Genomic DNA, 27,832 nt, shown 5'->3' with positions numbered 1-27,832 from the left:
TACGGCTCTACGATCCAAGCCGTGGGTAAGAATGCACTGTAGCCCTGCATGTACTAGAGGTTCAGATGTTTCTGGGGGCAATATGCCAGCAAGCTTCGCTCTCATGGCTAAGTAAGGGAGAAAAAGGCCCACTCCACATCCTATTGCTCCGTAGGTCCAGGAAAGAGACTAAGGCACTGTCATGATACTAATCGCCTGTGTCAGCCCAGCCTCCTTCATGGGGTGGAGTCATGTATACCCAATAGGCCAATCATGGCCAGTAAGTCCCATTTAAGTAATTTTGGTGCATATGGAAACAGTGCCCGCCTGACGTTTATGTAACGTGTCCAGGTGAGTTTTGACTCTGCGTAACAGCAGTCCAGGTCTACAGTCTCGCCCATCTGGAAAAAACAACCATTTCAGGAGGCTGTCATTTCTCAGGCCAGCTCTTATCAGGCACACCGCTCTCATTCCACAGTCTGCCAGCCAGCGCATAGGCCACTGTAGCTGGCCCGCAGCCAAATATAATTAGAAATCAGGAACTCCTAGACCTCCCTCCAAACAAGGCCATTGTAGGATTGTCAATGAGGTTCTCTTGCATGCCGATCCTCACACTAGGGATGTCTCCAGACTCCTTAGGGAGTGGAAGAAGGACCTAGGCGGAAACACTGGAAAAGCAGCAAAAAGGTACAACAATCGTGGGAGTACCAACATCTTGATTATCGATGCCCTGCCAATGGGAGACAAAGGCAATCGTGTCCAGAAGCGCATAGACTGGTGTATAGATGACAATACACGCTCATGGTTACCCCCCACCGAGACCCTGGATGTATGATAAACATTGACTCCCAGGTAATGGAAGGTATCAAAGGCCCAGGGGAGGGGTCCTCCCTGTAACACGCTGCAGTGTTCTTGTGCCACCTTCTGCAATGGGAATATGCAGGATTTGCCCCAATTTATCTTAAGGCCCACAACCTCCCCAGAATGCGTAAGTAAGGCATATAAATGCAATAGTGTGGTGAAGTCATCCTGCAAATATATAAGAATGCTATCGGCATATAATGAAACAACATGCCATGCGGGCCCTATCGCAATGCCCCATTTTTGTCCTCTGGAGCGTAGTGCTATAGCCAATAGTTCCATGGCCAATGCAAACAGGACCGGCGATAAGGAGCGACCCTGCCCGCTGCCCCGTCCTATGGAAAAGGAACGCAAGATGTAGTGGCCTGTACGGATGCACGCTGTTGGATCCATATGTAGGAGCTTAACCCATCTGAGTAAGTTGAGTCCCAATCCGAAGTAGTGTACTTTAATCAGAGAGGCTTTTGCGTTCGTTGGAAATGGAGGCGGTCACCCTACCGAGTGTATATCCGAAACTGGCGGCCCAATGCCACCATTACTGGTGGGAGCTCAAAAGGCTAGATGACCTAGATTCGGAGTCAGTCGCCCGCTCAGCTTGCACGGCCGCGTAAGAGTTTGTGTTGCAAAGAGAGGCCTCTGGGACTGCTCCCGCCTGCTCCGCAGCTGCTTGCAGGGGTGTGGAATTTATTAAAATATCTTCTTAAATCTACTTGTCCTGTAAAAAAAAAAAAAATCTACTTGTCCCTTTGGTGCCATATATTGCAGTTACAAATTTATGGCAGCAATCTTATTGCGTAAGACCTCTGATAATACCTTCTCTGATTTTACCAGGGCTACTACTATAATAGGGCTTGAATTCTTGCAATTTCAATTCCTACTATAGTTATTTCCTTATTTTGCCACCTTTCTGCAGATCTACATGCTGGGGCTGGGGGAAGGAGTAAGCAGTAAGTAGTTCCAGGGCTGGAATGCCGTAGAATCTACAAACCTAATAACTTCTCTAATCTTTTCACATAATGAGAAAGGTTGGAAATTTACACGTGCCAATGGCAAAAGTAGAAGGTTTTCCAGGGTTGGGGAAAAAGTGGTTGGAGGGAAAGTGAACTTGTAAACGCTCAATAGATTTTCACATGAGCAAATCTACACATGCATATTTGCTACTGCTAAAATACAGTTCACAAAATCTTTCTATGAGTACGATTTCCTGGTCTACTTCTGTAAGTTCTTGTGGATTCATTATAGCCACTAATTCAAAGACCTATACCACAGGTGCACTTTTGTGACTTTCTTTAAGAATTGGGACCCTAATTAGGTCTGGCATTACCAAAGACATTTAGTATTTAGTTTTTTATTAAACTTCTATTTCTCTCTCTATTTATTGGCTGGCTTTACTCTGAGTTGTCACATTCTGCTCTTTCACATGGAGCATATTGGCACACAAAGTAGTTTTGTTCAGTGCCAGGAACTACCGTTGCAATCGTAATGCAACTAAAGATCCCCTGTGCAAAGAACATCGAGACCCCCCCCCCCCTCCAGACTCACTCGGGGGACGTGCTGTGCGGAGTGGGCTTCCTAAAGGGGGGTTCTGGGGCCTTTGTTACGGCACTGGTGGAAATGTGTGCTTTTTAAGACCAAACATTTTGTTTTCCTTTTTGCCAGTGTTTGTTGCAGTGGTGAGAGCCTGACAGCTCCCACGACAATAAAGTGTTACAAAAGCCAAATCAAAACAAGACGCACATTGATGAAGCCAAAAGCCTCACCAAAAAAAATGTAGGATCAGTTGGCTTTGCCAGTGCTTGTTTATTTTCATGCTTCCCATAATCGTGTTGAAAATGGTTGCACTGATTTTTCCATTAGGAATATTTTTTGGTAATACTAGCATGCATCAACACATTTTATGACATGACGCTTCAAAGAAATAGCACCTAAAATTCCATAGTGGCAAAACATTTTTTTCCCTACTTACATTCATTTATGAGCATTTAATTTCGAAAGCAAAGAATCATCATTCTTGCTTACAAGCTTCTGCAAGCATTTGCATCTAATCATAGAGCATTCAGGCAGCGTTATACTTAGCCTCATATTGATAAACTTTTCAAACTTGTACACTTTAAAAAATATATATATATTTTTTTACACTCGAACCACTGTCAGTAGTGCAGTGTTACCTTAAAATGTTTATTTACAGTGCTCTGATAATGAAGGTTTTTCATTAATGAGCCATAAATACAAGTGCAGACAGTTCCTTTCTCTGTAAACTGGTAGCCAAAGGGTTTGTGCTTCAGGGGGCTGGGCTTACTTGTCCCAAGGACAAAATAAACATGAAAACTTGTTGCCCTTGACCTCGAACAATATGTCCCGGGCTTCGGGTCATATGAATTCCACTTCCCTGTGCTTGATCCTTAGTTGGTTTAGCACTGGGTGGCCTTTTCTGCAGATTCCTCGATGTGGACTTTAGCCAGTCTCTGGGTTCCTGAGTCTCCAGTGGTACGCTTACTAGATTCTCGGCATGGAGCCAGGTCCATACATCCTCCGGAGAGTGGAAGACATGACTTACTTCACCGTCTATCACTCGAAGCTCAGCCAGGAACAGCAGGGCATATTTCAAACTCACCTCTCGTAGACGTTGTTTCACTTAAAGGTAAGAGTTTAGTTGCCTCTGTACCGCCATGGTGAAGTCAGGATACGCTGTAATCTGAGCATTGTCATATTGCCAGGGTCCTTTGGTTCGGAACCACTCCAGAAGTAGGTCTCGGTCCCTGTAATTAGCAGCCGTGCTATTATTGGTTGTGGTGGAGCACCAGGCAACGGAGGGCAACCCGGTATGCAGTGCGCTCACTCAATGGAGAAGAATTTCAGTGTCTTGCCCTCCAACACTGTCTTTGTGAGCCAGGTTTCGAGGAAAAGCTCTACTCTGGGGCCTTCGGCATGCTCTGGGAAACCAATAGGTGAATATTATTGCTTCTGGAATGCCCCTCCGCGTCCTTGGCTGTATGCTGCAGTGTAACCATATTATCTTCCATCCGTTGCAGCCGGGTGTGAACATCCTGCACCGTTGCCAGCATCGTGGCAAGAGTGGACTCTGCTTTATCCACACGTTCCAATAATTTGCGATGGTCAGTGTGAAGTAGATTCTCTTCTATAGAAATTGCGTTGATCCGGGACTCAAGTTTTTGTATCCAGGATAGCGTGTAGTACTTTGTCAAACTTCACGGAGTATGTTTGAACCGTAATTGCAAGGTGGTGGAGACTCTCCAAGGTAGTGTCCGATGAATTAGTAGAGTGCAACACCTCAGCTGACCCCTCCCCCCTTCCCTGATGGTTTGAGGGGGTTTGAACTTTCCCATCATGATGGACATCCGCTTGGAGTGAGGCAGGGTGGCAAAATACTAGGACCAGTCAAGCGCCTTTTCTAGGTCAGCCGCAAGGTGGCAACATCCATAGCAGTACGTAGGCAGTTTGCTGGATTCACAATATTAGAGCAGCTGGCCCAAGGTGTGGCGCAGTGCCCTCAATAATATATTTTTAATCACCAGTGATGGCCAACAGTCTCTGAATCTCTTGCTCGGCTTCTGTGCTGTTGGGGGACCTCGTGTCGCTGTGTCCAGGCTTATTGATGCCCCACTCCGTAACATGGCTAAATCAAGCTCACCTAGACTCTGCCTGAGCTCACGATGTTGCCTACCCGCGACCAGGACTGTCCTGTCAGATAGTTTCAAAGTGCCCGAGCCCGAGTGGGCGGCATCTAGGCACCACGGCTAGTATAACACTGAGGTCGGATCATGTCCACTGGCACCTCCTTCACCCTAACCCCACCCCTTGCTTTCTTTCTCTCCTCCAGCTAGGGTCGGCAAGAGAGGGTAGGGGGGAAGTGAGTCATTTCATAGGGGTATTGCCCCCCCCCCTGCGCAGTCGCATCATCATCTGGTGAATCCAGTTGTCTTGGTGCCTTTCTGGCCTTCCCCCACTATTAGGCCATAGGCAGTCTAGGTGTCACCATGGAGTCGTAGGATTTCCCTGCTTTCAGTCGGGTGTAGCAGGGGCCCACCTCTTCCGTCTGTCTCTCCAACCCCAGGCTCTGCCACTGCACATGTTCCCTGGCCACGACACGCAAGAAGGCCAGCGGTCCCTCAGTTCACGGCCCGGCCGCTGCTCCCGTCGCCACCTCTCAAGCGACTGGGATTGGCCCGCTTGGCTCCACAGAGGTTCCGGCAGCTGGCGCCGCTGATAAAAGGCCCTCTGGAGTGCGCACACCAGCCTATACATAGGATAATTGCCTGGCCCAGTTGGAGCTCAGATCTTAGACAACCAGCGCAGTCACCATCTCTTCCCCCCCCCCCCCCCCCCCCACGCCATTTTAAATTTCTATAGTAATAACCCCCACATCTCTGGCCAAAAAATTGTCAATAGTCTTACAGCTTGGAGGCCAGGGAAGGGTTAGCGATAGTGGCCTTTTTTTCCCTCATCACTAACATGGAGACTTGACTTACTGTATAGACAAACATTAAGGAATTTGGTTTCAGGGTAAATACGTGAGAAAAGAAAAAGAAAAAACTAAGTACCTTACTTGCTATCAGTCTAAGGATGAAAGATCTTCTGAAGAAGCCAAGAGAGTGAGCCTAGCCTCAATTGGATGCAGACAGGGCTGCTCTTGGCGCTGTGGGGGATAAAAGTGTGCGAATTGTGTATACTGCAGCCCTTCCTCTTTAGTTAGGGCAGTGCAGGATGGGCAAAGAAGTCCTGTTCCTCCCAACACCAGCAGCAACAGTTCAGTGTGTCACCAATTCAATTCCTTTTTTAAAATTTATTTTGGGGTTCTGTGGCTCAGCGGACCCACCGCAGAACCCCAGGGTGTCACCACCGATCTGAATTGACACGTAGGTGTGTCACCCTAGGTGTTGATGTGGATCCGCGGACCCCCAAAAAAATATTAAAAAACTTGACAACAGAGGGGGTCCCTCTGGGTTTCCCCTTACAAGGCCCAAGGGGTCAGGGGACCCTCTACCCTGCCACCGTATATCTTTATTTTGCTGTATTTTTGAGGACTCAGTACAGAGTATCTAAGACCTAAGATGGTGGCCAAAACTTTACACTCAGGTTGCAGCCAGCCAATCACAATTCATGACTGAGCCTGCTGATCCTTTGCGGTGTGAAATATACAATATTGTTTTAGACTCAAAAGCTTCTGAGCTGATTTACCCCAAACCACTAAAAGCACTCTTTCTGATCCAAGACCTGGATTTATGCCAAATTTGGTGTAAATCCATTCAGCCTTTTTTTTTTTACTATGGGGAAACATGTTTTGGGACTCCCCCTTTTTCTGCCCCCAACACACACATCACGGCTCGTCCCGAAACATTTCAGTAAGTAGGTGGTGTCAGAGGGGGAAAAAAATTGAGGACGTTTTGTGAAGATTTGTCAAACAGCTGCAAAGATACAAGCCAACAAAAAACGAGTTTCCTATGGAAACACAATCCTAACCGCCACTGGTTAATGCAGTGTTTGTTTAAAAGTTTATGCACCAAGCATTGGTTGGTCTGGAGTGGACTTGTCATATGCACTTAGTAAAGGCCACACTTTTTATTAGAAGTTCTGATAAAAAATAAAACAACCTTTTTTGTGTTCCAGATTCCTAATCACAACTCAGTCATATTTCTGACACTTCCGCTTCTCTTGGCGAAAAAGTATTGCTCCAAAAATTTAACAAAGCAAATTTCTATTTCGAAGGAGAGGTGTTTCAGCCACTCAGGAAATGAAAATACACAGCTTTGAGTTGACTTCTAAGCTGTGTGGTGTTTCATGGATCATGGTAGCGATTTATTCGTAGTTGCTGGTGTGCCGGTATAGGGTATCAAAATAATGTTACAACGTTCTTCATGGCAAAACGCCAATTTTGTTAAACCATGCTTTTTTTTGTTGTTTTTTTTGTTTTTTATTAAGAATGATTTTAAGGTTTATCACTTATCCCCAATGTATTAAAAGAAGGACGAGTTGAGTTGCAAATCGCTCTTCCTATCATTAGATATTTGATTTTGACACTGAACAGCACCTCTTGCACAAGGTTGTGACTGTAGCCAGCTGTACGAAGGCTCAGTAATGTAGGTTTTAAGCTTTCTTGTATGACATTCTTCTACCATTAGTGCAGGAAAGCACAGAACAGCCAGGGCTATACTATGTAGTTTAAAAAAAAATGTTATTTTCATTTTTAGATATATAACATTACAGCAATATCAATATATGCATTGATTCAACAGTACAACTCTCACTGTGGACAAATTAGAAGCCAGTAAGTACATTGATATCACACTATATCAGAATATTAAGTAGTGCCTCAGAAAGAAAATATCTGGTATACTAAGCTGTTCTTACTCTTGCATAGTTACATAATTTATAAATTACATACTCGAGGCCTGCAGGTAGCATCGGCATCTCTAAGCATCCTCTTCTTATTGCATTAAAAGTATTGCTATGGATGAGTCGGTGGAATGTGGGGAGCAGGTAAAAAAAACATTTTCAGCATTAGTTTTCCACCCTACACAACCACAAGACATTGCAATAGATGTTGTCGGTGTGATAAAGCAAATATACCTTAAGAGGGCTGCAAATATCCTTGGGCCTCTCAGCTACAGGTAACAATACAGCATGTAGTTCCAACTATTCATAGCACCTAGAGAGCTGCTAGTTGGGATTTTCTTCAAAGCCGATCCTAGTAAGAGGTACAGGAGTGTAGAATGCTCGTTGAAGGAATATGTAGTGGATGATTTAAAGTCTACTTCCTGAAGACAGTATGCCCTTTTGGGTGCAGAAAAACTTCCATGTTTCGTCTCATATTTCTCGCCTCCCACGTTGGCCATTTCACATGCACTGGTGCTTCGGCTTGCACAGGGCAATACAAATTGGTTATTAAGAGCTTAGTGGTGGTAGCATTCAGCAATCTTTCCAAAGTCTTAAAAGGGGCTGACTTTGTAGGGAATTCTGAAAGGACAAGCCTATAACTACTATGCAATCGAAATTACAGAATGATACCTAAATGAGTGAAGGGTTGCTACCTTTACATTTTTGCAGGGTTGTAAAGCCGCTGTTCTTTTATATATTTCCCCCATATTCTCTTGCCTACAAATGGGACATAGCTTTAGGTGCATGTCTGGCTTATAGTAGAGGGTGATAGCTCTGTGGGAGACATGGTGACTAAATATATCCAGGAACAACTCTCCTACTTTATTTGTCCCATGCCCTATTTGTGCATTTGTCAATGGCAAGATCTCAGGTAGTTTTAGAAATTAGTTTTCATCTTAAGAATGGTGAGGGCATGGCCACAGAATATATTTAGCAACATATGATGACCATTTTGCAACTCCTGTCACTAACCAAGGTTGCAGTGGAAAAGGGGCACTATCTCAGTGGTGAAATGAGAACAAAGATAATCAGTTGACCCAAACCCATTTGCCAAACCCCTGTCTTACTGGTATGCTTCCTAAAAGGTTAAATGACCGTTTTATTTATCTCTTACATTTGATAAAATGAACATACGACCTGCTTCTTGCCTTCCTTTTAGTGAACACAGAGTCCCTTGCTTGCAAATGTCATCATCTGTGTAATATTGAAATTTAGTGTTGAATCTCATAAGTTGTGACTTTGGTGATTTGTCCAGACACTCAGTGATTCACAAGCAACGTGTTTATCTCCTAATATAGCTAATTGTAATGTGCTTCCCTTAGAGGGGGTGTGTACATCAGTTTTAAATGTATTAAAGAAAATAATGGATTACAAAACAATGAATACAATCAAGGAAATGGCATTGCTATGCCCAAAGTGATGCTGTTGTAACTAGTACTGCTGGTTGTAATCAGTTTCTCTTGATATGGACTGCAAATGTTACTGCATCAGGTAGTTTCACTTCGTTTTAGCCCAGTTGCTTGTCTGTGAAAACACAATTGTTTCATATAATGGAAAAATATTTTGTCTAATGTTTCTATTATTCAACAACAGGTTACTGTTCATTTTGGATCTCACTGACAAAGGTGGTGAAGTGTTTATTACACATGGCGGCCACTACATGTGGAAGCACCAAACCTGGAAGCGATCATGGTGCTTCAAAGCGAAAGAGAGGGCCTGGTCCTTTTGCTATAGCATACTTGGTCATTTACAATGTGATCATGACCGCTGGGTAAGTAGTTATAATATTTACTTCATGTTTCGTTAATAATGTTATCGTTTGCCAAATCTGGAAGCGATCATGGTGCTTCAAAGCGAAAGAGAGGGCCTCAGGGGTGTGGAATTTATTAAAATATCTACTTGTCCAGGGGACAGGTTGCTTCTCAAATCTACTTGTCCTGTAAAAAGATCTACTTGTCCCTTTGGTGCCATGTAGTGTGGCGACAAATTATGGCAGCAATTAATAGCCTCTCTGATTATGCCAGGGCTACTACCATAGTAGGGCTTGAATACTTGGAGTTTCAATCCCTACTGTAGAAATCTCCTTATTTTGCCACCTTTCTGCAGATCTGCATACTGGGGCTGAAGGAAGCAGTAAGCAATAGTTCCAGGGCTGGAATGCCTGTGAGTCTGCAAACCTACTAACCTGCATGTTTTAAAGATTTTTACCAGCTTCTCTCTAATATTTTCCCATAATAAGAAAGGTTGGACATTTACTCCTGACAATGGCAGAATTAGAACTTCTTCCAGGGTTGGGAAGAAAGTGGCTGGAGGGAAAATGAACTTGCAAATGCTCAATAGATTTTCACATGAGCAAATCTACACATCGTATTTACCCACGCTAAAATACAGTTCACAAATATTTTATAGGGGTACGACATATACCATGGGTGCACTTTTGTGACTTTCTTTAAGAATTTGGGGCCACAAGTAGGTAGGTTCAGATTTGTGACCTGCAAATTGCGAGTCGCAAATCCGAATGTAGGATGGTGTCCTTGACACCATCTGTGATTCGCAAGGGCTTCGCAAATGCCCACATCATGAATAATCATGAGGTGGGTCGCAATTTGCGACCCCCTCACGAATGGTGGCCTGCTGGAGACAGCAGACCACCATGTCTGACTGCTTTTCAATAAAGGAAAAAGAGATGCATAACAAAAACGAAAAATGAAACGTTTTTGTTTCATTTTTTCAGAGCAGGCAGTGGTCCACAGGACCACTGCTTGCTCTGAAAAAATGTTTACAGTGACATTCACAATGGGAAAGGGGTCCCATGGGGATCCCTTCCCTTTTGCGAAAGTGTTAGCACCCATTTGAAATGGGTGCAAACTGCGATTGGTTTGCGTTCGCGGTCACAAAACAATCCTACATTGCACTGTGAGTTGTAATTAGGAAGGGAACACCCCTTACTAATTGCGAGTCGCAAACCCGTTTTGTGATTCGCTAACCAGGTTACTGAATCGCAAAACTGGGTTTGTGCATCGCAATGTGCTTTTTGCACGTCACAAACAGCGAAAGTCGCTGTTTGCGACATGCAAAAAGCTACCTACATGTGGGTCTTGGTCCCTAATTAGGTCTGGTGTTAACAAAGACATTTTGTTTTTATTAAACTTCTATTTCTCTCTCTTTCGGCTGGCTTTACTGTGAGTGATCGCATTCTGCTCTTCCACAAGGAGCATATTGCCACACAAAGTAGTTTTGTTCAGTGTCAGGAACTACAGTGGCAATCAGTGACGTAATGAAACTGGAGGGTGCCCCTTTGCAAAGAACATGGAGGAGCCCCCTCTCCAGACTCACTCAGGGTAGGTGCTGTCCTGACGGGGCCCCCTGGAGGGCGGCTGCGGGGCCTTTGTCATGCCGCTGGTGGCAACGTGTGCTTTAAGAGTTCAAAAACTTTTTTGGGGGGGTTTTGCCAATGTTTGTTACAATGTTGAGGGCCTGGTAGCTCCCACAACAATAAAGTGTTACAAAAGCCATGTCAAAACAAGACACGCATTGATGAAACTAAAAGACTTATAAAAATATGTCAGATCAGTTGGCTTTGTCAGTGTTTGTTTATTTTCATGCTTCCCATAATCGTGTTGAAAATGGTTACACTGATTTTCCATTTGAAATATTTTTGGGAAATACTAGCATGCATCAACACATTTTACTAAATGACACTTCATTTGCATATAATCAGAGAGCATTCTGGGAGCATTATTCTTAGCCTAAACTTTTCAAACATGTGTGTACACGTTTTTTTTTTTTTTTTTGTACTGGAACCAACGTCAGTAGTGAAGTATGACCTTAAAACATTTATTTACAGCACGCACCCTAATAATGAAGGCTTTCAAATAATGAACCATAAATACAAGTTCCAACAGCCTTATCCTTTGGAAACACATTACCTCAACTGCAGAGAGTTCAACTCTCTGTAAACAGGCAGCCAAAGGGTTTGTGCTGCAGGGGGTTGGGCCTACTTGTCCCAAGGACAAAGTGAACATAAAATCTTGTTGCCCTTGACCCCAAACAAGATGTCCCGGGCGTCGGGCGATAGGAATTCCACATCCCTGGGGCCTGGTCCTTTTGCTATAGCATACTTGGTAATTTACAATGTGATCATGACTGCTGGGTAAGTATTTATAATATTTACTGCATGTTTCGTTAATAATGTTATTGTTTGGTTTGGAATCTGAGCTTTTCTAATGACTCAAGATCTGGAAAAAGGCAAGAGGAGTCTTTCTTCTCAAATGTATTACCAGTCAATGCTAGCCATATGTCTTTATTGTTGTTTTGCCAGTCTATTCAAAAACTCATTTTTTTGTTTTATTATATGATGGACAGATGAGCATTTCCATAAATAAAACACTACCATTGCAGTTGACTTAAATTTATGTTCTTGTTTGCAGTCTGAGAAAAGAGAAATTATTGAATGTCTAATGTCACTCCACTTTGAAATTCACTTGTTTCAGAAAAATAAAATTTAACCATTCATGTAGGTGCCCAGCTGACTGGGGGTGAGTGTTTGCATTGTTCAGCACTCCGCCCATCATCCTTTTGTGTTGCTAAAGTTGCCCTTAGTGGGAAGGGTATGCCCAGACGTGGGTCCCTTGCTCACTGTGCCACTGGATTCAGGCTAGCCTGGCTGATGAAGGGTGAAACCCTGAAACCGGTCCCAGGATGCATGTTTCCGGTCCAGGGAGTACCTGGCTTGGCAGTTCGGGCTGGACTGTTCCCATGAGGGAACAGGGTCAAGACTGATTTGCATATGGCTGGGTCCAAACTGGGGTGGCATGGTGAGCAAAAGAACGATGGATTAAACCCAGATCTGTGACTGGGGGTGAGTGTTTGCATTGTTCAGCACTCCGTCCATCATCCTTTTGTGTTGCTAAAGTTGCCCAGCTTTACACAAGAAATTAGCCACATGTAGATAGATTGTTGAACCATTTTATGTTAAGACTTCTGCACGGAATTGACAAAGATCTGTTTAGCATTCTAATATTTGTTTGACCAAGTAGAAACTTAGTACGCTTGTCAAATTTGTTTTGTGCAGAGATGGCTCTGCTGGGGAGAGAGGTTTTTGGGAAAAGGTGGGTAGTGTAGGCGTTAAAGCTTTATATAGAGGCTGAGACTCATGATACAAATTCTTTAAAGTAGTGTTGCTTTGATGTATACAGCCTGCCATTTACAAATATGTAGGCTTTGCGATCAAGAAACAAAAGTTAAGATGTATTAAAGGTGTGTTGTGATTCAAAAATGGCTTTCAGACACAGAGCACACACATTATGATTAAGATAGGGTAGGGGTTGAAAGAAAACATTTCCCTCCTCCCAAGTTGTGAAGCTATGTATCAAAGGTTTGCAGCCCATTGGTTGGATACCGAAATATATGGTGGGTGGGGGTAACTATCAACAAAGAGAAAGCTGTCCCTGAGAGAGAGCTTACACTTTGAGTGTGGGTGCTTGGTGTAGGCGGGGAGGTGGAGAGGGGGTGGTTAGGGGGCAGACAGGAGTCCAGCGGTTCAATAAGTTTTCCTTCCTCTCACATGTCATTCACGAAATGTGTACTTGACTTCTCGATCGTTGCCCCTCTCCTTTTTGAGTGATACAGGCTGAAATAAAGAAGTAAGCATGCTGTGAATGCAAAGATGGAGGTATGTCATCCCTTAAAGGGCTCCATCTCTCTGTTTGGAGCCTATTTGGTGAGATTCAAAGAAATAAATTGATTTCTGGTTGCAACCTGTTGTAGTGCAAAAAACTGCTTTGTGACCCTGCCTTTCATTGCTTGTGGTTAAAGGCTTTTTGACTGGAGGTAATAATGTCTTAACGCCCTTCATGGCCTGCTTAATCCATAGAAATTCTGAAAAATAGCACTTTTTCTGTAAGGTGTAAAAACTGCAGGATTTACCTTGATTGAAGAATAAACTTTATCGAGCCAGTGGAAAATTATACAGTCGGCTAGATCAAAATCCTTTTAAATACACCAGATGTAGAATCTCTTCAATATAAAGTCCTTTAATGATTTAAGTGAAGGCCACTATAAGAATGTCCATGTAGTCCTGCCAGGGGAGGGGGAGGGAGTGGGGGGGGGGTTCAAATGGCAAATTCGACTCGTTTAAAAGTCAGGTTGCACAGTTCTTACTTTATTCATTCTTTCTTTGAAGTGTGTCCGTTTGATTAGAGCTAATAGAATCAGGGGGGAAAACCTAGAGAACCTTTTGCCAGCTACTCAAAAGAGCGCCTCCCTTTGGACCTGATTGGTAAAACCCAGAGGTAAATTCTGAGCATTTGGTTCTGTTTCAAGGTGGCAAAATCATCTAGCTGAGGAAAGTTCAGTCGCAAAAAATGGCTATGCAGCCCACCATTGTTTATCCATTTGTGAGCTTCTTGGACCGGACTTCCCCCGTGTATTCTCGCACATTGTTTGCTTCTGAAAGATGAACAGCAGTGTTCTGAGGATTCTTGGCTATCTGGTTTAAGCTTCCACAGACTGAGCTCTCAATTTGGTCCCCTTTTGTTTGTCCAGATGGGACATCATAGTTGTGTTATCCACTTGAATGAGGATGGACTGATAACTGGAAGAAATCATTTTAATGATGCACAGCTCAGGTCTCAGAAACATGAAGTGGTACTAATATCCTTTCTGAGAGGAATTAATTGTCAGACGTCCTGCAGCTGCAAAGCAGACCCATATCACCTCTCCATCTAGATCGTTGCTGGTATGATTTTCTAGTGGTAAGGTACAGTGTTTGGTTTTTCGGAAATGTCATTGTGCATTACAGCCAGGCAACCCCGTTTTGGTCTACCTATGCACAGGATATAATTCCAGGAGTCATCCATAGTTCATTAATCCTTTTCCTTAATATTTTTACCACTCTAGCATAAAGTACGCTTCATGAAGCAATATCACAAATGTTTTTTTGCATTGACATCTTCATGCAACATGCATTTACAACCCTGTGTTGCTTTAAAATCAAAAAGAGTTGGGAGATTACACTGAACAATCATCCATTTCTAGCACTATAGGTACACATTGCTGTTCTATCTGTCTTTTTACAGCCTTTGTTTCTTAGAAACTCCTACAACGATTGTGTAATTGTAATATTGTGCTGTCTTTGAAGAAGTCCTCTTCATAAAATCTATATTTGGCATATAAAATGCCTTCTAGATCAGACACTTACAAAGACATGCTGTGATACACACTTAAAGAGTCATTTATGTGACATGAAAAATAATGAATTTTAGGAAGAATATCTGAGATATAATCAATTAAAACATGGTAGAATAAAAAATAATTACAGATGAAGTTACTCATAGCATATGAATTAAAAGAACAAAATATTCCTAAATGGAATGACCTATTCAAAAAAATATGGCACCAGGTCTAAGCAAGCAAATACATCCAGCAACATCTGGAGGTATAAAAATGCTGGTTTAGCTTTAATAACTCCGAGGCTTTAAAAAAGGACTTTGGCTGTTGTTTGCACAGCTAGGCCTGGCCTTGGCCTGGGTAGTGCCTGGGCGTAATCTGCAGGCACCCTGCACAGCAAGATTGTGGGTCATGCTTTGTAGTGCAGTGGGAGGTCACCTATTTCTTCCGTCTCCCCAGTAGCAGTATCAAAGCCTGGGAGCGTTGGTCCTTCCCTCCCAGGCAAAAGGATCATTACAAGTATAAGTCCTATTGTATATTTGGTGAAACTACACCAGTTTAACAACACAAGCCAGTTATGTAGTGAAATGTGTGTCTTAAAGTGTCCGCATTAGGCCATCTGAATAGTGCCTTTTTTTGGCAAGAACAACTATTGAGTCTAACGTCACTTTGTAACGGAGGCCATCACCGTGAAAGGCATCAGTGTTGCATAAGCATACACCTGATAATGTAACAAAGGTTAATTCCCTGTATGTTCTCATTGGTTGGACAGATTATTTGTAGTTGTGGAATCTCAAATGTCAAACACTGTCCCACCCTGAGGAATTGGATGATCTGAGTTGGAGGTGATTGCGTGAAGCTGCAGTCTACTCTCAGATGTGTGTTCTCTCTACATTTGCCCCAATTGAATTTTCGGAGATGAGGAAATATTGTAGTGCTGTTATCTATATTCAGTATCATAGTCCCTATTTTCACATTTTCATGAACAAGCCCTTTACTGTATCCTTTTATGTTATTCCAGATGCCATTTAACTCGCAATACATGTGTATCCTAAAGTTATATTAAGTCTCATTGTTCAGGTATTAAAATCTATCTCCTGTAAATTCATCAAATATGATGGCCATTGTACACAATGTAATAGGCAGTAAAAAATATTTTATTGGTTGAATCTTTAATATAGACATCTGTTGCTTCTCAGAAACATTGCTGGAGGAAAACTCCGATTGCACATTGGTGAACTCTTACCTGCTAACAGTCATAATCTAATTTTTGATCAGATAAACCCAGAGGTGGGAGTGTTAATTATTTACAAATATAATCTTTCCATTAAAATGAACCCAATCTAAAACATGTCTGTGGCCAAAGCCCTTGCTTGCGTTTGTAAACTGAGCCCTTTGTGCCAGTAAACATACTGTTAATATGTCACCACCCCTCTATCTTTGTGACTGAGTTGTTGTCAATCAAAGAAGATAAAATAAATTTTGCTTTTAATAATGAACACACCATAGTCCTGGGTGACTTTAATCTTCGACAATCAAGTAGGTCCAACCTACAGATGTCTGAAAGAACTTGGAGCTTTACAATTTAACACTAATAAATAACCAATCTGCAGATCAAAAATGTCCTCTTTGCCTCTCAGGACTTATTGTATAATTGACCACTGTATACCCTCAACTTAGTCTGTTTATCTGAGTGAGTGTCTATTTTACTGGTGCTGTCCTCAATCCCTAAAAGCAAAACAAAAAAAGTTACAAGTAGCACCAACTGAAATTTGATATATATATTTTTTTCATTCAGCAAACTACGGAACTTATGAGAACAATTCCCAAAACGCAAAACCTTCTGGCAGAATGGAAATATTATCCCTCTTGCATAAACTTGTGTTTAGATTTATCTAAAGCAGCGTTTTTTTGTTGTTTTTTTTTTAAAAATCTTTTTAACTCGGCTCAAGGTACAGTACATTTGTAGTGCCACAACAGTTCCGCTCGGCATAGCAGATAGCATGTACATCCATCACATTTCCCCACCCTATTCCAATTTTCCTAGCTATTGGTGCTTTTACGGCCCTGGTCTTGGTTCTGTGTCTCATATCGTGTAATCAGTGGCTATCACCTGTGAATTTTGTGAAGAAGCGTTCTTGAGCAGTATGCCCTGTGGAGGACCTTCAACTGTATTAACCTGAATCTGACTTGGATAGCTATTTCCTTTGGCCTCTGCAGTGCTCCCTGCCAGTCCTCCTCCATTAATTTCCCTAGATCCCTCACCCATGCTGCTCGATGGGAACCTAGTGAGTCTGGGCCATTGTTTAAAAGTTTCCTGTATGTTAGTGAGATAGCTTTTTCTGGCATATGCTCTATGAGGAGCCTGTCTTTCAAGTGAGTGGCAGTTGCCATTTGCTCCCCTTCCCTGATGTAGCATTTCATGGCGTGGCCCAACTGTAAGTACTTGTAGCATTCCGTTCTTGCCATGCCATATTCCTCTTCCAGGGTAGCGACTGGGATATATGCCTGGTCTCTCCAAATGTCGCCCAATCTTTTGATGCCTAGTAACTCCCACTTTCTAAAGCCCCTCAGCCTACCCACCTCTCGTAGGAGGTCATTCTCCCACAGTGGGGTCTGATCTGTTAAGCTGCCTCTAGACCCTAGGTTTCCGTGGCCTCTCTCCAAGACCTCACCACTGTCCGCGTGTGGACCGGGAGTGTTCGTTCAGCGTTGCGCCTGCACAGCACTGTAAAATAGTCCCTCCTGCCCATTTGGGATCTATTGATCCGATAGGCGGGCTCGTCTCCGTCCGCAAACACCCATTCATTTATTACTGCCAACTGTAAGGCCCAGTAGTACTTGGAGATATCCAGGAGAGCTATTCCCCAGTCAAAGACCCCACTCCCCCCCTTCACCCTTTGTAGCTTACTCAATGCTGTGCGTGGGGTACCCCCATCCTACAGAAGCAGTCTAAGCTTCTGGTCTACTTGTCGGAACAGTGCCTGTGGAGTCTGGTATGGTACATTTTGTATTGCATATAGTAGGCGGGGAGGGACATAATTTTGAATAGGGACGCTTTGCCCATCAATGACCGTGGTAAGGCTCTCCAGTGCGAAACATCGGATTTAAGCCACTCTATCTGCGTGACGAGGTTCATGTCCAGAAATGTCTGAAGGTCACTTGTAATATGCCTTCCTAGGTATTTGAAGCTATCCTGCATCACAAAGATCTCTATGGGCCACCCGCTGTTAGTGGGAAAAGAACTGATTTGGACCAATTTATGCAATAACCAGAATAGTCACTAAATATATAGAAGATGTGCAACACCCTCTTCAATGATCGGGCGGGCATTGTAAAATACAGCAAGATGTGGTCAGCATAGAGCGAAATGCGCTGCTCTCAACCTCCACATCCCGGCATACCCCACATCAGGGGCTATTGGCGGATCCAGGCTGCCAGGGGCTCCAGTGCCACGATGGATATCATGGGTGAGAGGAGGCAGCCCAGTCGTGTCCCCCTATGCAAGGCGACTACCCGGGAGACCGTTCTGTTCAATCTGACTTGCGCTAGCGGCGCCCTGTAGAGAAGGCGCACCCAGCTGCTAACCTTCAGTCCGAATCCCATTGTCCTTAGTGTGGCAAAGAGATATGGCCATTCGATGCTGTTAAAGGCCATTTTGGTGCTAAGCGCCATGAGGACTGCTGCTTCGGAGCGAGGGGCGCTTGTCATATATAGCACCACATAGTCTCCTGAGGTTAAGTCGCGTTCCCCTCCAGGGCATAAAGCCGGATTGGTCAGGGTGAGTCACGGATACTATTACTGCTAGGAGCCTATTTGCCAAAAACTTTGCCAAGATCTTGGTTTACACATTCAGGAGGGAGATTGGTCTGTACGAGCTGCGTCTGGTTTGTGGTTTCCCTTTCTTATGTATCACCACTGTGGTATCCATACCTTGGTCCTCCGGGAGGATCCCATTCCGCACTGCTGTTTAAAACGTGGCCCGCAAACGCGGTGCCACCAAGGAGGCCATGGCTTTATACATCTCTATGGCCAGCCCGTTAGGGCCCATTGCTTTCCTGGATTGTATTCCCTGCATTGCCTGTGTTATCTCTCCCACCGTTAAGTCACCCTCCAGTGCCTCCTTCGATTCTTCCCCCAGTTTCTTTAGGTGGATATTGCTCAGGAGCTCCATACATGTAGTCTCTCCCATGTGGGTGGCTGATTGATACAGTCCCTCATAGTATTTAGCAAATATGTTGGCGATGGACGGACTGTGTCGCCAGAGCGTCCCTTCTTCGTCCTTTATTCATAGCACCCATGTCCTCTCTCGGTCTCTGCTTTCTAGCCACACCAATATTTGCCGGCCTTATTGCCATCATCGTATAGGCGCTGCTGCACTGCTAGTGCATGGCTGAGGGCTGCCCCCTCTATCAAGTCCGTTAGTTCCTTCTGTTTTAGGCGCTTTAGATTTCAAAGTGTACTGTCCCGGTTCGCCTGCGCTCTCGTTTCCAATAGTAGTATTTCTCGCTCCAACTCTCGACATTGTAAAGTCGAATCTTTTCTTTTCCTCCTTATTAGAGCCTGCACTAGCCCCCTCATAACCGTTTTGAATGCTTCCCATACAATGTTTACGAGGACACAGAGCCAACGTTTTCTTTAAAGTAAAGTTTTGTCCCTATCTTTAGTGCCTCCCTAATGTCTGGATCTTTGAGATACCATGCGCTTATTCTGGGGGGGTAGGGACGTAGACCGCACAGTGCTCCACAATGTCACCGCGACTGGGGGGTGGTCCGAGACTCCCCGGGGTCTGACACTCGCATCCTGGAATTTATGAATATCCCCTTGGCTCGTCAACAGGTAGTCTATGCGAGCGTAGCTATTGTGTGTGGGTGAGAAGTAGGTGTATCCTCTGGCATGTTGTGTGCCCACCAAATGTATACCAATCCCAGGGCATCCGCAAATGTGCTCAGCACACTCGTATCACTCCCCTCCACGGCCCCCAAGAGCTTGTCCATTACTGGGTACATAATGGCATTCATATCTCCCCCAAGATCAAGGTCCCGTGTGGAAGGCCCAACAGGGTCTCACTCAGCTCAGGGAATGTCGACGAATGCCGGTGGAGGGGGGATGGGAAGAGCCATACACTGACCCCATGTTTATAACCTCTCTTTCCCACACACCGGACAGCAACACATACCTCCCAAGAGCGTCATGCCACATGCCCATAATCACAAAGGGGGTCAACTTCTTAACCAATATCCACTTTAGAGCCAATTGGGTACCTTGCATGCGCTATTAGTTTGTACTGAAATCTGTCCAGGGCCTTTCATACGGTACACCGGAGGTGTGTTTCCTGGACTAACACCAAGCCTGGGGAATGTTTTCTAAGATATTGGAGGATTAACTTAAGTTTTATCTTATTTCTCAGACCATTTAGAGTCCAGGACCAAATTTGTAAGCTACGTTTTACTGTCGTATGATAAGCTGTGTGGTCCTACTGGGTGCGGTCTGTTAATAGCCCCTTTGGTCTCTTGGAACTGGGCCAGGGTCTAAGGCTGCGTCATCTCGTCTTCTCATATGTTACCTGAGCCATCATCAACATATCTCAACAAACCGTAACATTTAACAAAGAACTGTTCAAATTTCCCGCAAACGCCCCCCCCCCCCCCACCCTGCTGCCCTGCTTTGTGAGTTTTCAACCACCCACCTCCCCAATTCGCAGAGAGCCTGTCGCCCTAACAATACAAACATATATGGGCATGTTGTGTCCATCGCGCCATGTTATCCAGATACCTGACTTTATCTTAGCCTAGTGTCCCCCACTCCCCCCCCAAATCTTACTGTCCATACTTCTATCAGAGTGTTAAACAGCCATGTCTTCCCCTCCGTTATTACCTTTAATTTTGCGGATGTTGTTCCGTCTTGCTCTTCCTTCCTGATCCTCGAGACGGGCAGTGAGGACAGTAGTTTGCTTTTTGAGAGTTTGCACCTGTTCCTCTAGGCGTTTGGTGACCGACTATAGGCCCAGGATCTGAGACTCCGTCACAGTCAGTTTCTCCATGACCTTTTTAAGATCTACCCTGACTAGGTTTACTTCCACCTTTACTGTGTCTACTTTCGGCTCCAAGGTGTCCTTTACACTTTGAATGGCCATCGTGATGTCTCTCAGTATGGGCTCCGTTTTTGTGGCGGCGGGTCCAGGCCGGGGGGCCCCAGCCCAGGGGCCACCTCTGATGCTGCCATTCGTGGGATTACGTATTATGTGATAGTATGCGATTGCTGGGACCACGGTCCCTGACCATAATCTTTATTCGGGTTGTTGTTGACCTCGGGCCGCACCCCAGGTGCTGCTCCCAGCCTGGGGCTTCACTGCTCTTCACTAGATTGGGGGGGGGGGGGGGGGGCAGAGAATCACCGGAAGCGTGTGCATTCACTACTGTTCCTTCGGCTTCTTCCCTGTGGCTTCCCCCTGCATTTTCCCGCCCCCCAATCTCTCACTGCCTCTTGGCCCCCGGTCCGCCTCCTATCCGTTTCACTGGGAGCCTATCTGTGCTCCGGCTCGCTTCCTCCCAGCACCCTGGGCCTCTATGGTCTTGCTTCGTCCTCTAATGCCACTTACCGCTTATTGGGTTCTCCTCTCTTGAAGCCTGCCCCACAGCCCGCTCTGGATGCCTCTATCGTTCTCTGACCTCACGGGGCCTACAAGGCTCACTTCAGGATATTCGGGGGAGGGGTGGCCAGGCCAAGGCGAGAATCCTCACTTGCAGCCGGGCCCACCACCTTTCCGGGCCCGGCCGCCTTTCCTTCACCCTCTGCCCCCGTAGGCCCTTTTTCTCACCCCCTCCCCCCTCTCAAGACCTCTCACCGAGGGGACTGTGTGTCCATCTCGGCCCGTCACCTGGTCCCCAGAGCTGCGCCCTCCTCCACTGCGCCCTGGGATCCGGGACCAATCTATGGGACCGATTGGCCCTCCTCGCTCTTTTTACTCCCTCCTGGCAGGATGAGGGACAGATTTTCGGGGGTTTTCCCTTAGTGCGTCCGGAGAGATGTTAAAATGAGGCTCTGGCAAGCTGACCCTCCCACCCCACCACATCCCGCCTGCAGAGGTTATTAACCTGGGGTCCATGATGCCAACTCTGGAGATCGGCACTTTTTCAGAGGATTAAATACTATCAAATGAATAACGTATATCATAAAGGCAATTTTTTTTTTTTTTATGCTCTGTAAATACGAAGGAATTTGAAATCGGAGACCAAAATGAAATGATAGACACCCCTTGATTTTTGGGGGCAGTACAAGTGCAGTAAACTGAATCTAGTATGGGCAATTGGTGGCCTCAATAGAAACACATATGCACTGATAAAAAGAGAGTATGCATTAGGAGCACGAAGACAGTGACCTGCTATAATAAACCATATCACTTGTTCTTTTAGAAATAAAACTGCTTTTTGAAAATCACAAATCTTCCAAATAAACTAGATTTTTGTATATTCTTTTTGTGAATTTAAATATTTAGTATTTTGTGTATTTGTTTGATGTACACATGCCTCTTATCTGTTATCATCAAACAATACATAACATGTAGCAATTGCTGAGGCCAAGGTCCCCAGATTCTAGTAGTGATTCACGTAGGGCCAACAGAACCCAAAAGATTAAGACCCGCTGATATAACAAACTTTTTAAGCCTGTAAAAAAAGTTAACAACCTATTCACCTCAAGGTCACACTGTTGATGATGTCCAGGCTCTGTGTGATAATTTATCACAACCTTTTTCACACTTGAAATGCACCAAATCCCTCTGGACCCTAAGCAAGAAACTCTGGACATGCCAGCCACCCTCTCACTGCTTACATTAGGATTAATAAGCTTGCCCCGTATCTATAGAAATTGCTACTTAAGTAGATATTCACATAATTTGACACCTTTACTGAGACAAATAAGCTATTGTATCGCTTACAACCAGGTTTCAAGATAGGCCATGGCACGGTGATGGTAGTCAGCGCAGTTCTGGATGATCTTCAAAAACCTGTGGAGAGGGCAGGGAAGGAGTACTAATACTACTTGATCTGTCTGTAGCCCTCGATACCATAAATCATTTGTTGATGTTGGCCAGACTGAAAGATTTGAGTTTGGACAACCTTACCTAAAATTGACAGACATTCTTCACAGAGTGGTCTCCTATTTTATAATTTACTCCTTTGTTTACATCAAACCAGATTACTTGTGCATGAATCTGTACTGTGCCCATTGCTTTTTAACATTTACATGGGCCCTTTGACAACTCTTCTGCAGTAAAAACAAGTACAGTTCTATATGTACACTTATGACACACAGTTACTACTTAAATTGTTCCTCCACCAGTCACTTGAGCTGTGTGTTGTTCTTACACAGGAAGACCTAACAGACTCAACTGTGTATGGAATTGAATGGTCAGTAGCTTCCTTTAAATTAAGTGCATCAAAGAGTAATTGGTCATAAAAGGTCAGCTACATAAGTGGATTTCAGTTTGTTGGCGAGGACTTTTGGGCACCCAGCCCATGCCGTCAAAAGCAGTCCACAATATGGTTATTATCATGTGTTCTTTGAAACCCAGATTCCATTGTTAACAAGTAACCAGATTACAGTAGTAACAAGTGTATGTTTTGAGCAGTTACATTTTTTTAGAAAACTCTTGCTCTGTATCCCACAAGAATTCCATGCTCCGGCATGACAGCCTTGATCCAAGCTGAGCTCTGGGAATGCCATCTTTCTGGGATTGATTGAAAAGTTCCTTGTTGCAGAGCTTTGCTGCTCGATTGGTTACAGGTGTCAAACTCTGAGATCGATCAATCACACTCTTTTGAGTGCAATACTCAACTGTAGGATCTCAAGGCGCTGTGGGGTATGTCCGCAGGGTTCAGTCCGAGAGCCAGGTTGTGAGGTCCTCCTTGAATTTATTATATTACTTCTTTTTGTAGCTCTTCACTGGCTCCCACTGAAGAAAAGTATAACATTTAAAGTGTTATTTAGGGAGTGTAAGATATTGAAAACAGTGACGGGATTGGTGTTCTGTGCATGATGGAAGATTTCATGCTTTGCCTGTTAGTGGAGCTGCACGTGCTATTGCAAAAGGATGCAATTGAGGAAGTGCTCTTGCACAAAAGGAGATAAGAAGCTACGTATATGTGTTTCGTCATATCCAGGAAGTATAATTTCAAATTACTAATACTAGACATTGGACCCCAAAATGTGTATGTACAGACAGGCAAATTAAAGATGACAATATTTGATGAAAAAGCACTGGGGCGTCTGGGTGCAGAGACGGTTTTCATCCTAGGGTGTACAAATGTTATCCTATTGGAAAAAACATATACTGCATTCAAACACTTAGCAAAGACTTACGGGACTGTTCTTCTGGAGTTAAGGTAAGTATGGGTAAGGTTCAAGGCAGCACCAACAGGTCACATCGTGAGGCACTTGGGCATCCTGGTACCGAGGTGATGTACAGCATTGGGTGTCCCATTAACTTTAATGGGAAGCAGTCCTGGGGAAAAGAGGCTGCAAATGGGGACTGGATGATCAGTCCGGCTGAACTCAAAAGGGGGCTCAAGTCTTGAAGGTCTTGGGTCCACGGCGACTCTGGCTGGGGGGGGGGGGGTGTGCAGTGGTGCTTTTTCCCTGCGGGGTCACATTGTGAAGACTCTTCTTGGTTTCTGCAGAAAAGAGGCTGCGGGTGGCATCTGGGGGACCAGTCTGGCTAAAGCTAAGGTAGGGTTCAGCTCTGGAGGGTCTCATTACTTTGCTGGCACCATTGGCCCACTTCGATTCGGATTGAGGTTCTCGGGTGAAATGGTGCTTTTTAGTGTCAAATTTTAATCGGTCTAGGGCTCTCCGTTTTTCCTGGGTGCCTGCAGGGTGCACGGGAATAGCTCCACTGCTCCAGGGGAGATGCTAGTGGTTCCTTGAAGTTCTGGCAGTCCTCCCAGGCTTTTGGAGGCAGAACCTTTGCAGGAGGAGTCGACTTTGGCACAATTGTCGAGGACACCAGGGCAGGGTTGGAGCAAAGTCAGTTGCTGCTCCTCAGCTTTGCTTTTCTAGGATCTTCAGTGTCCTTCTTTTCTGGTCCAGCAAATCTGAATTCCTGATGTCGGTGGGCTATCTAAATACTAAGTTTAGGGGCGTTACGGGGACTGAAGGGTAGTAGTCAGTGGGCTACTGACCCGTTGGCTGAAGCCTTTATGTAGCTGAGAAACTCATTTTGACCACTTTCCAGTAAATACCTTAAGATGGCTTTCCTGTTCACTTGTAATGTCTAAGAATTGAGTTAGACACCACAGGGGTATATCTGCTCATGCAGATATGTCCTCATGACGTATAATGCACCCTGCCTTAGGGCTGTGAGACCTGCTGTAGGGGTGACTTAACTATACTGCATGTAGTGTCTGCAGGCATGGCACACAGGATCTGTGCCATGTTGTGTTTTCACTGGGGGCTTGCACCCTAATACGCAGTCTGCAATGGCAGGCTGTCTGCAATTTTTGTGTTGGTCCCTTGGGATGGCATAAGATATGGTGCAGCTGTTATGGACCCTCTTTAGTAACCAGGCCCTGGGTACCAGGTGTACCATTTACTAGGGACTTGCGATGTGCAAAAGCGAAACAATCAGACATACTTTATTTTAAAAGGAAAGGGCGCGGGCACAGCGGTCTGATTAGCCGGCCTCAGTGCACTGTCGAATTCAAAAACCAACATCTAGTAGTTCTAAAGGTGGCAGAAAATGGGGGGACATACACAAAGAAGTTCAGTTTCCTACAAATCCTTTTGCTCTTGCTCCTGGAATTTTGTACTGGCAGTTAAATGAATTTTAAAAACAACTTAGCAAATCATTGCTAATCAAAGCTTATTTTCCTCTCACCCACCTTAACGTTTTCCTCACAATGGTAGTTAAAAAAAAAAAAAAAAAAAAAAAAATGTGGAAAGTCCCATACAATGGCAAAGTGAGGGCAGGGTTCTTTTGAGGTTTCATTGTTGAGTTCTACAGGTTGGCAGTCTCGTTGCTATAATTCCCAGATGGGAATATTTACTCTCCAGCATGGCTTAATTTACATTAATCTGACACAGCTGCCTCCAATCTCCCTCTCCCTCAACACCCCCCACCTTGAAATGACCAGGGTTTCCTCAAATTCCCCTTGTCCTCTGCGTAGAGATTTCTTGTGTATTATCACCCACACAAGGAACTGCTGGGACTGCTCCCAGCAGGCAGCAAAATGTGAGGATAAATGCCTCCTAAACTGGGGCAAGGGCCAACCAAAGATCGGGTGCACCTGGCCTTTCTAGAACTAGGCATGGAGCATCACCAGAGGGCCACTTTGTGTCAATACATAGCCTTTGCTGGTAAAGTACACCATCCCACTGCAGAATTGAAGGGTCTTGGGTCTCATATAGGGTGCACTGACATCCTAACCAGGTACTTTACACTCTGCTAGGAGTGGATGTGCGATTGGGGGGGGAGGGGGGGTTTCGCTGGAATTCCCCATCTCTAGAACCTTCTGAAAACTCTTAGGCCCAGCTGACATCTTGGGTTCTGATAACATTAGCTTCACATTTGCTAGGAAACCACAGAAAATATTTACATATACTATTCACACCACCGTTGTAACAGCTGCTACTGACAGTAGTACACCAGCCATTGAAGATGCTGCACAAAGTTTCCATTTGCTTTTGGGAACAAATTAAATATAAGTGAGATTCCAGGTTCTATCTGCAGTATTTATTTAAGAAGAGCCTGGCTGAATGACTGCAGAGTGCTGTCCGCAGTCAAGGGCAATGACACAGTCAGCATGAGGTAGAAGGGGGTATGTAGTTTGTGGATGCTAATGCATTGTGAGCTAATGTTTTGTAAAGAGGTGTGTTTTCAGCTCTTTGGTAAACTGGAACGGGGTTAGTGCAGTCCTGATGGCTATCGGGAGTGTGAATGAAATTCCTAGGTGTATTATACTTGGCAGGCATGGTGATCAATTACAACCTTCTAAAAAAATAAAGGGCCGGTCAATTTATTTACAGTGTCTGCCAAACCTTTTTTTATTTACATTTTGATCAATTGCCTGCTGTGGACTCGAATTTTTATAAAAATTCAGTCTGTCATAACAATTTTTGAACTTCGAGACATCTCTGATGGCCTACAGTTGGCTGCGAATATCCACGGCAGCTGGTAGATTACAGATTTCAGTTGGTTTTATTAGATGGCAGAGAGTCAAATTGCATATGCAATGAACTCCGACTTTGAGGCAAGTAGAAGTGATTCTCCTCTATATTTATTCAAAGCTGTGTTCATGGGGAAATAGCCATTTAAATTTAATTAGCCAAAGTTCTTAAAGGAGGACAAATTGAAGACCTCATGTGTACTTGCTTAAATGTGAAAGGTTAGTCTTGCATGTAGGCGCCAAAAATAAGCTACAAAATGCCTCCCTGGGATAATTCTGTTTTTGCAAAAAGATGAATGAGCTGCTGTCTAAAATGTGGGAGCAATAGCAGGTCCATTATATCTGCCACCTAACCCAGTTCAGTCATTTCATAACATTGAAAGAGATTTGCCACCTCTGTGGTGTTGCACTGAACACATGTTTAGGTTTCCAAACTTGCATTTACCTGGCCAGTCTCTCTTGATCCCTGTCCGGTGGTTTAGGACATCTCTGATGCACATGAAATGAGTGGCAAGAGACATGGTAGTACGGGGGTTGTCGGTCATGGGCGGGCTGGGGGTGCTCTAAAACAGTTTCAAGCAGGAGAAAAAGAAATGAAAGGGATCCTTTGAAAAGAGAAATGGAAAACAAAAGGACTGGCCCACCAACTGTGTCACTGAAGTCTTTTTTGGCATTTTGTTGAATATTTTTTAAAGTGTGTCGAGGATGTAATCCAGAAAGGTAGGATTCAGCCATGTGGCACCTGTCACTGAGCCGTATTGGTTACAGACCCTCACCTTGTCTACCTGTGAGGTCTCAAGCGTGTCTGTGATTCGAAGTCTTGCTCGAACTGCCGGGCAATGGTGCCAAAGGCTTTGAGGGAGCTGTCCCTGAAGCTGCTTGTGGTGTGGCAGTCAATGCCATCCAGTGTGACTCCTCTGAGGTCAAGGTCGTGGTCAAGGAGAAAGTCGACTGCAGGGGTACTGCTCAAGCAAAAGTTTCCAAATATAGTCTGGTGCATGGGGAAATTCAAGAGCAAGGATTCGGCAGCTAGAAGTCTCTATCAGATGAGCAGATTGCTTACCTTTGGTAACGCATTATCTGGTAGAGAGACTGTCTTCCTGCAGATTTCTTACCTTTTGAATTTCCCCAGACATCAGAATAGATCTGGAAACTTTTGCTTGAGCAGTCCCCCTGCGCATACAGTCTGGTGGCTCTGTTTAGCTCCAGGTGGTGGCTTCAGCATCGTTGACATTGGCTGTGACATTGCAGTCACCTGTTTA

At 44.5% G+C, this 27,832-nt stretch overlaps 1 protein-coding gene across 2 annotated transcripts in view; it reads left to right on the top strand.

Moving 5' to 3' along the window:
• HACD2 (3-hydroxyacyl-CoA dehydratase 2) overlaps positions 1-27,832 on the top strand; it is a 113,782-nt gene that overhangs the window by 8,237 nt on the left and 77,713 nt on the right. Inside the window, exon 2 of one of the 2 annotated variants that reach the window (XM_069224315.1) lies at positions 8,830-9,007. In XM_069224315.1, coding sequence (XP_069080416.1) covers positions 8,830-9,007 — 178 coding nt within the window. Of the gene's footprint in view, positions 1-8,829; positions 9,008-11,336; positions 11,390-27,832 lie in introns of those variants that run through there. The other variant, XM_069224316.1, reaches the window with a different exon arrangement.

The sequence above is a fragment of the Pleurodeles waltl genome, chromosome 3_1, assembly GCF_031143425.1.
Source record: "Pleurodeles waltl isolate 20211129_DDA chromosome 3_1, aPleWal1.hap1.20221129, whole genome shotgun sequence".
NCBI lineage: Eukaryota > Metazoa > Chordata > Amphibia > Caudata > Salamandridae > Pleurodeles > Pleurodeles waltl.
Note: the sequence above shows the minus strand (reverse complement) of the source record. Positions and strands in the feature narration are given on the sequence as shown.